The 15,417-nt window shown below is 36.1% G+C and overlaps 1 protein-coding gene across 2 annotated transcripts in view; it reads right to left on the bottom strand.

Moving 5' to 3' along the window:
* LOC132701793 (GRAM domain-containing protein 2A-like) overlaps positions 1-15,417 on the bottom strand; it is a 65,669-nt gene that overhangs the window by 27,194 nt on the left and 23,058 nt on the right. The window contains exon 1 of one of the 2 annotated variants that reach the window (XM_060669992.1): positions 9,921-10,336. The exons of the other annotated variant lie outside the window; for it this stretch is intronic. Coding sequence (XP_060525975.1) covers positions 9,921-10,033 — 113 coding nt within the window. The 5' untranslated portion in view covers positions 10,034-10,336. Of the gene's footprint in view, positions 1-9,920; positions 10,337-15,417 lie in introns of those variants that run through there. 2 annotated transcript variants of the gene reach the window in all.

The following is a 15,417-nucleotide window of genomic DNA, read 5'->3' as shown; positions in this document are numbered from 1 at the left end:
GCATCTTTCCAGAAAATTCAGCAAGAGAAACTCAAAACTAATAACAGAAAGTCCCTAAAATTACCTGCTACCACTAGATCCGCATATGGTCGTGTGTCTCCTGAAAGGAAACAAATGTGTGCTGCAGACTTAACATTCTTGATGATATATTTTGGATTAAAAAAACTGCAATTCCACGATGCTACAAATGAGTAACATAGTCGAAGCATTAAAAGAAATAAAATACTGTTTTGAAACCAAATTCAGCTCTTCTGATGAATGAAGAAAAAAAAGGATGGATGCCCTAGACCCATACATTCTGAAGCAAATGTTTTGGACCCTCACTATAAGGGCAAACACCTAAATGCCACCGAATGAAATAGTGGGCCCCAGTATATTCACAAATATTTCTTCCACTGCATATCGGAAATTGATGTTGATGAAATTCTCAAAAACATTGTCCAATATCGCGCTGAAGACGGATTTTTTGCCAAGATTTCAATGAAAAACCCAAAACTAGCGGCAACAAAATTTGGCAGTGGGATATGCACATGTACTGGCAAAAAACGCAGAAATCGATTGACGACAATTGAGCTTGCTGGAATATTAATATACGTTCGCAATAATTTAAATCTACTCGATGATAATTTAAGGGTAATGATAAATGCAAGCGGGATCAGAAGAAGATTCTGGTGAATGGAAGTGATTACGAAACTATCTGAGAGTGGGAATACTTGCATATTTCATTTAGAAACCACGAGTTTAAGTTTCTTATGTTCCTGTTCATGCCAGTTATAAGATAAGAGTTTTTTGTATAAATAAATGATCCTTACGTGACATAAGTGACTAGTAAATGACTGTCATTTTACAGCACTGTGTATAGCGTCTATAGCGCCACATTGCTATTATTAAGGTTGTCAAAAACTAAATAAACGCGAATATAACAGAAAGGAATCTAATGAAAGGTATGAGTAGTAAAGTAAAAAAGAAAATCAACTCTCATATCCCGCGATAGGTCTGCAAATATTAAAGCAAGCCTTTTTAAAGTTATGATGATGAAGCTGCACGCGCGTTTCTCAACACAAAGGACAAAAATCAATTGGGTAATTGTCTATTGTCTCCGGAGTCCATATCAGCGCCACTCCACTTGACACAATTCGCTTTCTTCCTTCACGCTCGTTATCGTAACGGCTTTTCGCACTTCTATATTATACCTTTTAGCTTTCGTCGTCGTTCTAGATTTACAAGCCGCCTGACGACCCACCATCGACGCGCTTCGCAAAAAACTATCGCCCGTTTTTTTTTTTTAACGGCTAATGGCCGGACCGCGCAATCGAAACGTCAAACTTAAAATTATCGGTTTTGTTTAACACGACAATCCACTTTGCAGTGTTCTTTGAACGACGACGTTCAAAATTCGCCAATTATCTACTAGACGCCATCAGTAGTCCATCTCTGTTCAAAGCATGTAAAAAAAATTCTTTGCAATTTATAGCAAGTATCCAAAATGTGGCAAGCTTTCATGGCTCTGTCAACTGGTAACGCTTTAATGTTAAGAGGAAATGACAGTTCCTGAGAAAGACTTTTGGCAATCAATTCTGTAAGAAACTTAAACAATCTACATCGAAGCCACTAGTTTGTGTACAGGACAATTTTAAGAGGTATCTCAGTTATTTTTAAATATAGAGCGGTTTACGCGACACCGTATGAAATTAAAGATGCCACCAACAAAATTATCATGGCCCTCTTGGTTTTTTAAAATACAGGGTGAAATCCAAAACTATCGATTTAATGACCACCCCCGTATCTCTGTTGTTTTGTGAGCTATTTTAGAGTTTAAAAAATGTTCATACAGGGTTTTTTTCGTATAATCCAGCGGCGTAGTGTGTTTTTTACTTCCTCTAACCGTTTTATAGTTAAAAAAGGAAATCATTTAAGCTTTTCAAGAATATATACCAGCATAAAGTTGTTAAGAAAATTAAGGTCAAGGTTCAATTTTTTTCATTTTTTACTTTATTCTAAATCAACTAAAAATAATATACATCCAACTATATTTTTGTTTTTTTTTCTGTTTATTTCATTTTAATTAATTTTCTATAATAATGGAACTGCAATTTGATATGTTGATATATTTTATACAATGCAATGAAAATACCCAAGAAGCTCTAATTAGGCATTTGTTCAAGGACGTCTTAAAAATTATTTGAAGGAACGCCGTCATAATCTTACAAACACATCCAAAATCCAAAATCGACTGCCCAAAATTTAAAAAAAAAATGCAAATACAAGAAGAAATTGAACGACTCTTTTGCATATCTTCCATGTTCTCCGAATCTTTCAGATATAGTAGAAGTATATAAAACACTGTAGCAGAATTTCGAGGGACAATTTATTTAACTTTCGGAACTCTACGAAGGAGACCAATAATTCTTTTAAATGCTCTTAAAAAAATAAGAAAAATGTGCGAGTTTTGCCTTCGAGAAAATGGTCTCCAGTTTGAACAACAGTTTTAGGTATAATTTTATGTTAAATTTAAAGTATTGAGTTTCTTGTATGTAAGTTTACTTGGATATTGTTTTTAATAAATTAATCAGCGCCTACTGCTTACCAATGAAATAATATAAAAAAAAATTTTCTTGGGCTAAATTTTTAAAACAACTTTATACTAACATATATTTCTGAAAAGCTTAAATGATTTTCAATTAATGTAAAAAATAATATAATAATATACAGGGTGTTTAATTGAAAAAAAAATAACATTTGTTTGTTTGCTTCATTGCGGTTTTTTATTTCACCCTGTATCCCAAAAACCTAGAGGACCATGATAATTTTGTTGACGGCATCTTTAATTTCACAAAAAAATAGCACAGTGTTGCGTAAACCGCAACTTAAGATACCCTATAAAAGTGCCCAAAATGCCCAATACCCTGTATATGAAAACAGAACATAGCAAACTAACGAAGTCTAATAGAGAGAGACACCGTGTTTACTCAGGAATTGATGACATCACTGTGCCGTTTTCCAATAATTCAAAAAGAAAGAAAAAAAATTGAAATTACAAAAGTAAATCGAATAAAATTATTTTTTTATTAGTTTTTAAGTTAGTTCTCTTTTGAAACATTATGTATATGTATAGACAACATTCATTGAATATTCAGGTCCCCTATAAGTCAAAGATGTTTGCTTTCAGTGTCAACATTCTTGTAGGCGTGTAAACAATGTCATTGTTTAAATAAGTGAGTCACGATCACATTTATACGGCAACGGATCTCCTCGATGCGAGGTTGTTTATTGAGGCATTCGCAAAAATTTTCGATAGGGATATATTAAAAAAATGTGACAAACCGACCACTGTGTGTGTGTGTTTCGGTAGTTCACTCACAATTAAACATTATCTTAATTAATTTTCATGTGATCCTAATTTGTAGAGGGCGTTACATAATATATAAACCAATAAGTCGTTATCTTTTACAAAAAAAAAAAACAAAAATTTTAACGTTTATGAACTTTTTGTTTTTGAACTAACCAGTTCTGCTATAATACCCTATATATTTGGCCACTTATCACCAGTAACACCACTAATACTCATGCGTAGCTAAGGTGATCTGTCAAAGAAAAACACGTTTTGATCGGTTAAAAATTACAGGTGTGGAATTTTCTGAATAATATAGTAAACTCCGTCTATAACGTATATATTTCACTAGTCCGGCCAAAATACTCTTGATTTTTCGTCGGATATTACGTACCATAGGCGAGGGGGTACCCAAAAGAACCCGGAATCATAAACTATATATTGTTTTGAAAATCACAGAACGACCTTACGCCCTTCAAAATACTCTCCATTACAACTAATACATTTGTCCCAGCGGTGCTTCCACTGTTCGAAACATTTTTTATATTCATCTTTGGCTATAGCCGACAGCTGGTCCCTCGTTTTTTTCTTGACCTCTTCAATGTTGTCAAATCGCTGTCCTTTCATGTCCCTTTTCATACGTGGAAATAAGAAGAAGCCACACGGAGCGAGATAAGGCGAGTAAGGTCCATGCCATTTTTAGCCAAAAACTGCTTAACAGAAATGGCTGTGTGTGCAGGTGCATTATCGTGGTGCAAGAACCAGTCCCCTGTCCGCCACAAATCGGGTCTTTTTTGTCGAATACTGTTGCGCAATCTTCTTAAAACTTCCAGATAAAAAGCTTGATTAACGGTCTCACCTGCATGAACTACGCCATTGATGTCGAAAAAGCAAATCAGCATCGTTTTGATGTTTTATTTGACCTGACGACATTTTTTTGGACGGGGAGACAGTGACGTCTTCCATTGGCTGGACTGTTGCTTTGTTTCTGGATCGTAACCATATCATCATGACCAGTAATGATCTTTGAAAGAAAATCGGGCAGGTACGCTCGGACATTTTTAAGTTCGTCACAACATAAACGTCGTAAAAATCTCTGGTGAAGCAGGAGATGTTAACAAACAAGCTGTGCTAAACTGGTTAGAGGATAAGTGGCCCAGTATCGAACAAAATTACAGCTCTGTACAAGATGATTCCGGATCGTACCCTTAAATTTAGAGGAGAAAATTGTTTGGGTGGGAAGCAGTCGAAGTTGAGGTGCAAATATGACAGTAACCGAAAAATACAAACTTCTTGTTATTGGTAAATATGAACGACCGAGATGCATGAAAAATGTGAAAAATCCACCTGTCATTTTATAAGTCAGACTGGAAACGTGAATGACTTCAGCAATTTTTTATAATTATTTAAAGGGTTGGGATGAAAAACTAAAACGTCAGAATAGAAAAATATTGCTTCTGGTTGACAATTGTGCAGCTTATCCATTCAAATTCAGATTAGAGTTTTTGCATCCAAATAGCACCTTAGTCGTTCAACCAATGGATCAGGGCATAATAAAATGCCCATATGACATATTACCGCAGATATTTTTGTATCGTTTGATCCAGTCATTTGAAAATAAGGAACCTTTCAACATCGTTATCCTAGACTCCATAAAATTACTTGCACCATGTTGTAAGGATATTACTTCAACCACTATTTCAAACTGGTTTCGACATGCAGGTCTGATAAAATCTTAAGATGAGTTTGATTCAGACGATGACTTACCTCTGGTTCAGTGGTTCGAGAAGTACAAAAATAATAACGACGACTACTGGAAGATTCCCCTAAGCAATTGGTTACGCAATAGCGGCCAAGATCTAACCCAAATTGAAATGTATCTTCCTGATCTGGATAGCTTCCCAACAGTTGATGATAATTTAATAATAACGGAGTTATTAAAGGATAATGATATTATTACTGAAGTTTTACAGCCAAATGATCTTCAAAGCTCTGAAAACGGAAACGACGATGATGGTCAACAGGACGAAGTACCAAGTTATTCTGAAGGGCTTTGTCCCCCTAAAATTATATTTTTTTTACATTCTACTGATAATGTGATATTATGCAAGCGTCCTGGAAGGTTGAGGACATCGGAGTATAAAATTTGTATTGAGAAAAAAGAATAAAGTATGCATTTTTACTTGTAGGGTAAAAGTGGGATAGACGCCCTTGGAGGATAGACTCCGCACCTTAAAAAAAGAGAACTTAAAACCAAGTTCACGCTCTAGTACCAAGTTCGTCGGACAAACCTCGCCCCGCACAGCACAGTCTGCGCACGCGTTTCGACAGGACTGCACGTGTCGCCGCTTGAGTTACAAAAACGTTGCAAAATTTTACCGCGCTCGCGTGATTCTTGTGACAGTGACATTTTGACGTGTTCAGAACTTTCGTTTTCGATGGTAAGTTTTAAGTGTGTATTGTTATTTAAATAGTATGTATCATTTATATTTATGGTGTGTTTATAAAATTACGAATTTATTTTAGTATTTTTATTTATTTGCTGGGGCGTCTATCCCTACTAAAAAGGATAGAGGCCCCACTATTGACTGAGTATAGACGCCCTTAGAGGCATATATTTTCTATGACTTATTCATAGGTACTTAGGCTATAGGTAAGATTTTTTTAAATAACCTATCTAGTTAATATGCAACTTAGTAGGAAAATTGACTTTCCAGTTTATTTATGAGCTGTTTATGTACTTGTAAAAAATAATGCAGCGTATCACCTAATTTCATTTTGTCTGAAGAAGCCCTTTGCAAAGCTTTTAGGAAAATTCCAAGAAAATTCCTGTTCCATTATACAAAAGAGGCAAGCAAGGTGCTGCCGTTTTAAATTAAGAAGAACATATTAACTCTAAGGAAGCTAAGTTGAAAGATAAAGCTAAGAAGCAAACACCAGACAAACCTAGAAAAACAACCAAAAATCAGTTCCTAAAAAGAAAAGACCGAGGTTTAGCTCTGAAAGTGAACAAGAGTTCGATGAATCAGATTCTGACCAGACTAAATCTGATAAAGAAAATACTCAATGCAGAGAATGTTTCGATGACTATGCAAGTACCAAGTCCACGGCAGACTGGATTCAGTGCCTGATGTGTAAACTCTGGTTACACGAAGATTGCACTCTATATGGCGATTAGTGTAATAGATGTGGACACAAGAAGAAGCTTGCAGCTCTAAAAGCTAACCTGGCCAAAGTGAATTCAAAGAATAAGTAACCTGGCCAAAGTAAACAGTATCTCTATATTTGTTGATTATTTGATCATTACTATTAGTTTTTTTTAAGAAGGAAGCTTTATTTTTTTCCAAAGAAGTCCTAAGGGACGGATTTGTCTTAAGTTTTATTATTCCTAAATTTAGTTCGGTAAAGTTTTAAATAATTTTTAATAGACGTTGTTAAGTTGCTACCCAAAGAATGATTGAAAGACTGAGCCATGTGCTCCTATAACAGTGCCATTTACTTTAGTTTTACGGTATATTTGGATAAGAAAACCTTATAATATATTATTGCAACTAAGAAAGCAAATAAATATTTTATTTAATTTTCTACGAATTTTTTTCTTTATTACGGAGGCATCTATCCCAATGGAGGGCGTCTATACTCATGTCGAAATTTTGCCAGGGGCAACTACCCCACGCAGTAGGCGTCTATCCTCAAACAATAAGTTTGTTTTAGAGCCGAATATCTACAAATCTACGGTATGCATTGAATGATGATATGAGTAGATAGTAAGTATAAGGACTATAGTTGTTACAAATAGTTAAGTCACTTTAAAAAAAAAGTTATAGTCAGCTTACAAAAAGTGGGGCATCTATCCCACTTTTACCCTATGAAAATGGTTTTCAGTGCAATGCAAATTTTAGGATTCGTAAAATGAAATTGCAAGCATTCTTGTATCTCAGCTACTATTAAAATACATTACGATAGATCGAAGCTTAACAATATATAACAGCAAAATTTGCAGAGAAGTTTGCAGGTTGCGGCATTCAGTGGGGAGGGTTCCTATGCTATAAAATTAATAGATTTAAGATTAAGATTAATTTTAAATAAAATCGGCCATAACCGCGATAAAACTGACAATACAGTTCTTGGACAATAAATCCAGAAGTTAAAAAACTTATGCATAATGTTTTCTTACCCTTTACACATTACTTAAGAGCCTAACAAAATTCTAATAGATGTCAGCATTTTCCTACGATGGTACTAAGAAGATCTATAACGTCACCATTTTAATGAGAATGTATAAAACCTTAGTATTAAGTAAAATTAGAGAATCCTTGTTGTGCCTATTGCTGCAGGAATTGTAATTTTCGAATTTGAAAATGAAGTCTTTAAAAAGCCATCTCATCGTCGCTTGAACATAAATGGCGCAGTCGGTAGGATTGGGCCCTCGGCAATCGAAAAACGAAAAGTAGAGAAGACGCTTACCGGATCGAGCTACTCCCAGGGAAGGCTCTCGTAGGTAGTGTGCAACAGAAGACGAGGGAAGAGAAAAACCGTAAGTCCGATTTTTCCTTTCCTCCTTTAAGATCCTCTGTTTAAGGCTTTTAATAGGGATACACTTTAGGGCAAGACGTCAATTAGTGAGGGGAACAAAAACACATTAAATAGTGACGTAGAATCGGAAATCATCGAGTTTTCCAAAACTGTAACTTTCAGAGAAAGACAAACAGAAAAAATGGCAGAACAAGTAAATTCGAATTTATTCAAGACAAAAGTGCAAACCATTCTATCCTACGAAGGTGATAATGCAAATTGAAGGAATGTATTCAATGTATTTTTACTTGTATGTTGGAAAGTTTATATAGATAGATAAGTTTTTAGTTTAGGTAGTGTAGTACATTAATCTTTATTAGTTTTCTATTTTTATATAAAATTTAAAAGAGGGTACTTTATAATTGCGTTCACTGTAGTTCAATTATTGAAATTAAAATTCATCTTCGCTTTTCGAAAACTATGCACAATGCTAGAGTACAACAATAAACAAAAGGCTCGGCTAAAGCAGTATATATATTAAATAGACACATATTTATTGTTATTGAACTTCAAACTTTCGCGACTTCTTTGTAACCGAAAAATACTGAAAAAAAATCTAAGTCTAATATCTTGGTCAGGCACTGGCAACAATTGAGTGGGATTTTTTTTTTTGGAAAATAATGTAGTTCCAGTGGCGCGCTTCCTGTCGCACTTTTGGCCGCCGTACCTATTTGTTATTTTGCCAATGGCGAGTTATTTACTGACGTCGATGCGAACACGTGGAAAACTAATTAACGAATTGGTCTGGGTCCCGGCTACATAGAAAACACGACGTCACGACGGAGGGTCAAAGCGAACTGGACGACAACTTATAAAAGGCGTTGTTGGCTATATGGAAGCTTTGGAGAGAACTATTGAACTTGGTATGTGGATATAGTTTTATATATTTCATGCGAATTTATCTAGTCTGTCTCAATCTTCATCGTACTGGCTTTTGCCCGCAATTATGGAAGTTACCTGGCGACGGCAACAAAACGCGGGTCCGGTAGGTATTAAAGGACAAAAGTTTCGGAACGGACCCTCAAAGGGTCTGGTAATAATATAATTTCGTTTATTTATTATTATTTTATTTTTATTTTGATTATACTTGGTTCGACAAATGGGGTTAAACATGCAATGATATGGAGGTGGACGTAAAACCGTATGCCCAGCCTGTTCAGTCAAATTATCGCATACATACTGTTTTTTAATTGAATTTCTGTAAATTCAAAGTAAATATCATTTTCTAACAAATATTCCTGAATATCAGTTTTTGAACTTGATGAGGCTGGTGCTTTGCGGAACAGACGGCTGTGGTTGCTGTTATTGGGAATATTTTTTAAAAGGTTGTTTTGAAACCAAATCCAACCTAGAATCCTTAATATTCTTTGCAGACAACAGCAAGCAGTTTGGTACAAATCAGTCTTCTGACCCAGCGTGTATTACGGCGATGCGTTTTCCTTTATTTAAAGGTGCTTTCGTCTAACTGTTTTAAGTGGAATCAACCCGTCCTTTGGATACAGTATCCATATTTCATCAAGGTAAATTAAATATTCAAGTGCGCAACCTGTCTGATTCCATTACTACTTGCCTTTTGTCTATGATCTTCAATTCTCCGCGATGAATAATATCCCTTAACGACAATATTGGCGTTTTTGCAAGTAGACAGGTTTCTTTTAAAGGTTCTTGTTGAATAATTCCTCTACTGATTAAAGTTGCATACACATCTTTCACAACCTGTTTTGCATTAAGCGACAAATGATTTCGATGCGACATTGTTATATTCTCGTAAAATAACCTTTTCGAAACGCACGGTAAAAACCACTACCACAATGGTCAAGAAATATAGCACCACTGCCTTTACACATAAGCGAGAATAATAGGTAATAACATCGAAAGCCAACACGATGAATATTGAGGCAGCCTATACCACGGATCCGACAACAGAAATCGAATGCTCAACTTTTGGCTGTAGTGGTACTAAAGCATACGAAAGCAGATACTACAAAAGCTCCGGATGTAACACCACGGATACCTGGACTTCCTGAGCAGTTTGTTCCTAACCACCTGCAGGCGGGCATCTCTGGAAGTGACCCCGTTGCCCCCCTCGAGACCCTGCACGAAGCAAAGCATCATCGGGTCCGTCATAGGGGCTCGTCTGGGAGGCCCGGCGGCCGCGGCGTCGGTGGCATCTTGAGCCCCGACCGGCTCAACAACGTTGATCGTAATCACGCCGCGATTTGGCAACTGCGTTTTGCCGGATAACAGTCTCGTTCGCCCTTTTTTTTAATCTTCAACAACCCGTCGGTTTTTACTCGGACGCACTTGCTCGATAGTTTACGTTGACGCAGGACTCCGGGTCCGCTCCGACCTGTATAGACGATCAACCGACGCAACTTTACAGGTTTTCTGCCAAAACTGACGACACGGCTTCCTTCTAGTCAGTCGGTACATGCGACTGTGCAACGTTGCCGTCATTGCCACGATTTTTCTGGATGGGGGGGAGGGGTTCGAGCTAAACTCCGAGACAGTCGATAACGCAAACCCCTTCGGACGACATCGAGCGAAATCACGTGTTAATGACGTTAAATGTCCCGTTCCGGTCTGAATTAAATCAAGGGGGGCGCGGGTTACAAACAACATCAAAATTGGGATGGTTCTCTAATGACAAAAAGGCCTTCTAATCAGACATTTCTATTTATTATCAACTTTTATTTATTTATTATCTAGTTTTTTGATCAATACTCATAGTTCGCGTCTAATAGATTATCGTTTGGTTTATAATTAACCAATATATCGAAGTAAATCAGAAAAACGTTAGTTGTTCCGAAAATTTTCCCCTAATGTTGTATAATTTTTATTTTGCAATGTCATTTTCCTCGGGTCAACACGACGAGATCGTTATCTCATCAAATCTTCTGACATCCACGGACTGATTGTGATTGTCTATCTGTCAACTGTCAGTGACGTTAGTTGTCCAGAAAAATTTGCCCCTAAGAACCATTCCCGAATATTGGTTTTAGTTAAATTTTATCGCGTCAAATATCCAGATTCTGGGTTCAATACATTTGCGTACTGATTGCCATTGTCTTCCTTTTTCACGTCTAATTGATTTTAATTTAATTTAAGACACGGTGTTGTCGAAACAATTGAAATATATAATTGCGTGAAAATCTCAATTTTTAGTTCTTATTTATTTTGTTAAATCGATATTCGTCAAGTAAAAGCCACCTCAGTTCAAATCATATAAAAACGCGTTTTATCATTTAATTATTAGCAGAAAAATTATTATTTATAGTTATTATGATTTAGAGTATAATTTAATTGCGAAATTTATTTATTAAAAGAAATTATCAGTTTTCATTTATTCCTTGTAAATCCGGATTATTATAATGTCTACTCAAACCGATAAGTTACAAAATAGTCTCTCATTTTATTATGGTGAATGACTTTTTGTTTTAATAACGCGTCGATTATTGTCGAAATTAATATTTTATCGTCGGCGTCAACGTCGCTAGAAATTTTACGCCTAGGACAACTCAAATCGGTTTTCTAATTACCAATCGTTTGACGTCGCGATGTTTTCCCCCATTTTTGCGTCACTTTCCAAAGAATTCTCGTAGTTTATAAGGAGCGTTTTACTTTCCAAGAATCGCGGCTTAGAGAATTTCCGCAAATCGCATTAGATATTCCCGATATCGACAACGGCGCTTACGGTTTGGTCGGCCCCCCTGGCCCCTTCGGCACTACCATAGCAACGGTTTACAGCTGATTCGTGACATGGCCTTCGAAAAGGCGGGCCTGAACCACGACCCATCGGAAACGTCACAATACTTACAAAGCATGGCTTGTTTCCATCATCGTATCATGCTCGCTCGGCCACCATTTTTATGTTTTGTTTGTCAAATACTTAACTAATTTCTCTCTCTAATATACTAGGTCTTTTGATAATTATAATTCACGCGAAAACGCCATTAAATAGAGTGTTTTATTTATTAATCTTAGATTGTTTGTTGTCTATATAAGAAATACTAAAATTTAGTTGGGTAATAAACAATCTAAGACGAGAGTTGTCGTTTTTTCCTTATCTATATTGTTTGATATTGTGCAATAAATAATTTGACCAAAACCAACCTAACCAAAACTAAACCAATGAAAATGTTTCCTCTAAAATTAATACATTAAATGAACTTTTAAGTGAATATATTAATATGCTATTATTAATATATATGAAGCGATTTTTTTCCAATGTCAAGATTTGTAGATATTTAAAGTAATTTTTTTCTTTTGCTTTTAATTTATGTCTACAAAAGGACTAACTTGTCTTCTTTTCAAATCTGTGACCTTATATGCCAAAAAAACACTTCTTACACAAAATATATTAATTTTTTAGGTTTTTTCTCTTAATAACTATGCATTAACTTAGGGCCCCATTTATTGGAATTAAAAATTCCATTAAAGAGTCTTTTAATCCAAATCCTTGCATTAACTCTGGATTTAATAACATGTTATTCGGGCCTACTGTAAAACAATAACGAGGACCATATGATTTTCTGTGGTTAAAAATTCCTAAATGACAGGGTTCTGTGGTGGATTCGAATTTTTAAAATTGAAAACCCATGGTGTAAAGTGGCTTGTATAGATATATGGAATAGAATTGCCTATGTTAGTGTTCATTTTATAGTTGATTGATTTTCCTTCGCAATACAGCTTAATAGTTTATGGGGCTTGTAGTTAGACAATAAGATAATACAGATTGGTGATCGAAGGTGCAACGCGCAAAGCGAAAAGGTCAAGAATGTATCGCGTCCTACTAACCCTTTCCCTTTTTTTCTATGAATGATAACCGGCTGGGTTCCAACAGATGGTGCGCCGGCTGCCAACTTTTCCGCACTTGTTTGGAGTAGGTACCTCTACACCTATGTTTAGAATTACTAACAACACACCGGGACATTTCATTAACGGTTGATGTTAGTTTTCGCTGTTCGAGCAGCGTTTGGACGACTATATCGTTTCGACAATTTGATTCGATCTATTCGCAATCCTCTTTTACGACGTTCGATACCTCATTTTGAGCCTTTCTAACTACAACTTAATGATTTTACTTCGAAACGTACCTCGATTCGTCCGTGGCGACCACCGATTTAACCGGTACTCCCAAGAAAGGCACTCACCACTTCATATTGCTTCAAGACAACTGAATGTTTGAAATGCGTAATGTGTTGCTGGTATATTGTATCGTCGGTTATCTGGTGGCAATAATAATCGTTCCGTCGGGTACGAGCAAACTTAAAGCTGTTATGTTCTTGATAAAAGTGCTTGTTTACGTGATACTAAGCCGTGAAGAAATGTCTCTCCAAGGATCTGTATTTTTCTCTTTAGGCGCATAAAAGAAGTAGTTTTTCTTGTCAAGGACAATAATAATCAAGATAGTCCTGGCACAATAAGCGAATCAGATAAAAAAGACAATAGAACACACAATCACTTGATGTTTGATGGAGATAGATATGCAAAAGCACAAATACGTTGGAGTAAGATAATACGATATCACCATTTTCATGCGCCTCGTAAAGAATGGGCAATCTCTAAGCTGGAGATACCTGATACATGATCGACTCAACGTTTTATTAAGTTTTATTAATTGTTGGAATTGTCCACCATTTACCTCAATACATTCTACAATACACTCTAGCTTTGAATGTAAAACAAAACTTCTCCATTATTTCTAACGGTATTCACGGCTTCTTGTATTCTTCGCGGCAACTCCTCCGAATAATTAACTTCTTCAGCGTAGACCAAGTCCTTCAAGTATAACCATATTGAAAAATCCAGAGGGGTTAAATCTGGACTCCTTGGTGACCAAATAAATTCGCATTCATCGTGCATAAACCACATGTTTCTCTTTAAAGGGCATGGTACATCTTTTTTTAAATCGATCACCCTGTATATTATATGTGCTCAATATCTGAATATCTTATTCCGATTACAATGACGTAGCACACTTTATATTTGAGTCCACTCGTTTTTGACAAATCGGCAAAAATAGGAAATGTTTATATAATTTCAGCGTGCCCTGACTGACAAATAAAAATATGTGTGATATATTAATAAACAACGTTGATGGTTGAATTTTTCGCGCGAATTTTGATTAATAAAAGTGCAACCGCAACGCGTCGTCAGTCCTTCAAAACAGATATTTCCATGGCTGGCAAACAAATTTGCAGAAAACGGTAACGTATTAAATGCTAAAAAGGTATGCCGGAATCATTCAAGTCGATAACTTCGGGCGGTTGCGACGTCGTCGCCATTTTCGGTGTAGCGCTACGCGAAAGGCGTTTGCAAAAATTGCCCGAATTGCCGCAATACGGTGTTCTGTTCGCCCGGTAAGGCGGGCGGCGACGCCGTCCAAAACCGCAAAGATTGACAGCGTAAATAATGGTAGATTTGGCAACGACGCCGGCAGGTCATGCACCTTCGTACTCGTGGGGCTATGCAGCAGTCGTGGTGGCCGGTCCCGACGATTTTTGAAGAGCAAAAATTGGTTTTTATATTTTTTAAAATGGGAACGTGTATCAACCGAGATAACAAAGATAATAGAGGCGTCATTGGCCGAATAATATATCGCGGTCTGTTTGATAGAAACGCCATGAATTCACTTTTTATACGTCAAGATTTAAATTGGGAGGGTTAACAATACGGAACTTGATCATTTTTGTTATTTCTTTATTACATTTGTTTATGTATAGAAATAACGTATACCATACCAGCAAATATCAAAACTCAAAACCCAATATTTAAGTTGCAATAAACAATTGAACTTGCGACACCCGGCTATTTCTTTTTTAAACGACACTAAACGCGCGGGACTGATCGTGACATCATACCGCTGCTTTTCGATCGATACGGCGACACATTATAGTGTTATTCTAAGGTTACAGCCCGAGAATTATATTATTTACTTTTATTTTTGGCTCGTGTAAGTTGTGTTTGTATTTCATCTACGCCAGTTTGTATTTGTGCTTTACGTGATAATCATGGAAGCAACACAAAAACAATATTACAATCGTGCCAGATAAACTTTATATTCGTCTACCAGTAAATAAAAGCCGTCGTTTTTTGTTAAAATTATGTTTAGGTATCAACAGTTTTAACTCTTCGAATTTGCACCCATCCTACTGCAGTCTCCATAGAAATGGCTCCCTGATCTATATTAAATAAAGAACAATTTAAGATATCAATGCCAATATACTTTACCATCAGTATTTTACATTTTATTTGACCTACCATTTGAATTTTAAAAACTAGAATACTTTAAGCTTATATTGGTTTAAAACTAGTTGCTAAATTTTCTATGAACAAGCGGCGTACTTGAGCAAAAGTGTTTTTTATGTAAGATGTCACCATAAACATCTCCGTTATCAGATTGAGCTTTTAAAAAATCCGCTTCTGTAATTTTTAACACCCTCTCTTTGATACTCAACACAAGATAACAAAAGCAAGTGACAAGATCAAGACTAGTGTCAAAATTAACT

This window comes from Cylas formicarius, unplaced genomic scaffold (assembly GCF_029955315.1).
Source record: "Cylas formicarius isolate icCylForm1 unplaced genomic scaffold, icCylForm1.1 PGA_scaffold_5__7_contigs__length_24384050, whole genome shotgun sequence".
Taxonomy (NCBI): domain Eukaryota; kingdom Metazoa; phylum Arthropoda; class Insecta; order Coleoptera; family Brentidae; genus Cylas; species Cylas formicarius.
This window is presented reverse-complemented; position numbering and strand designations above follow the sequence as displayed.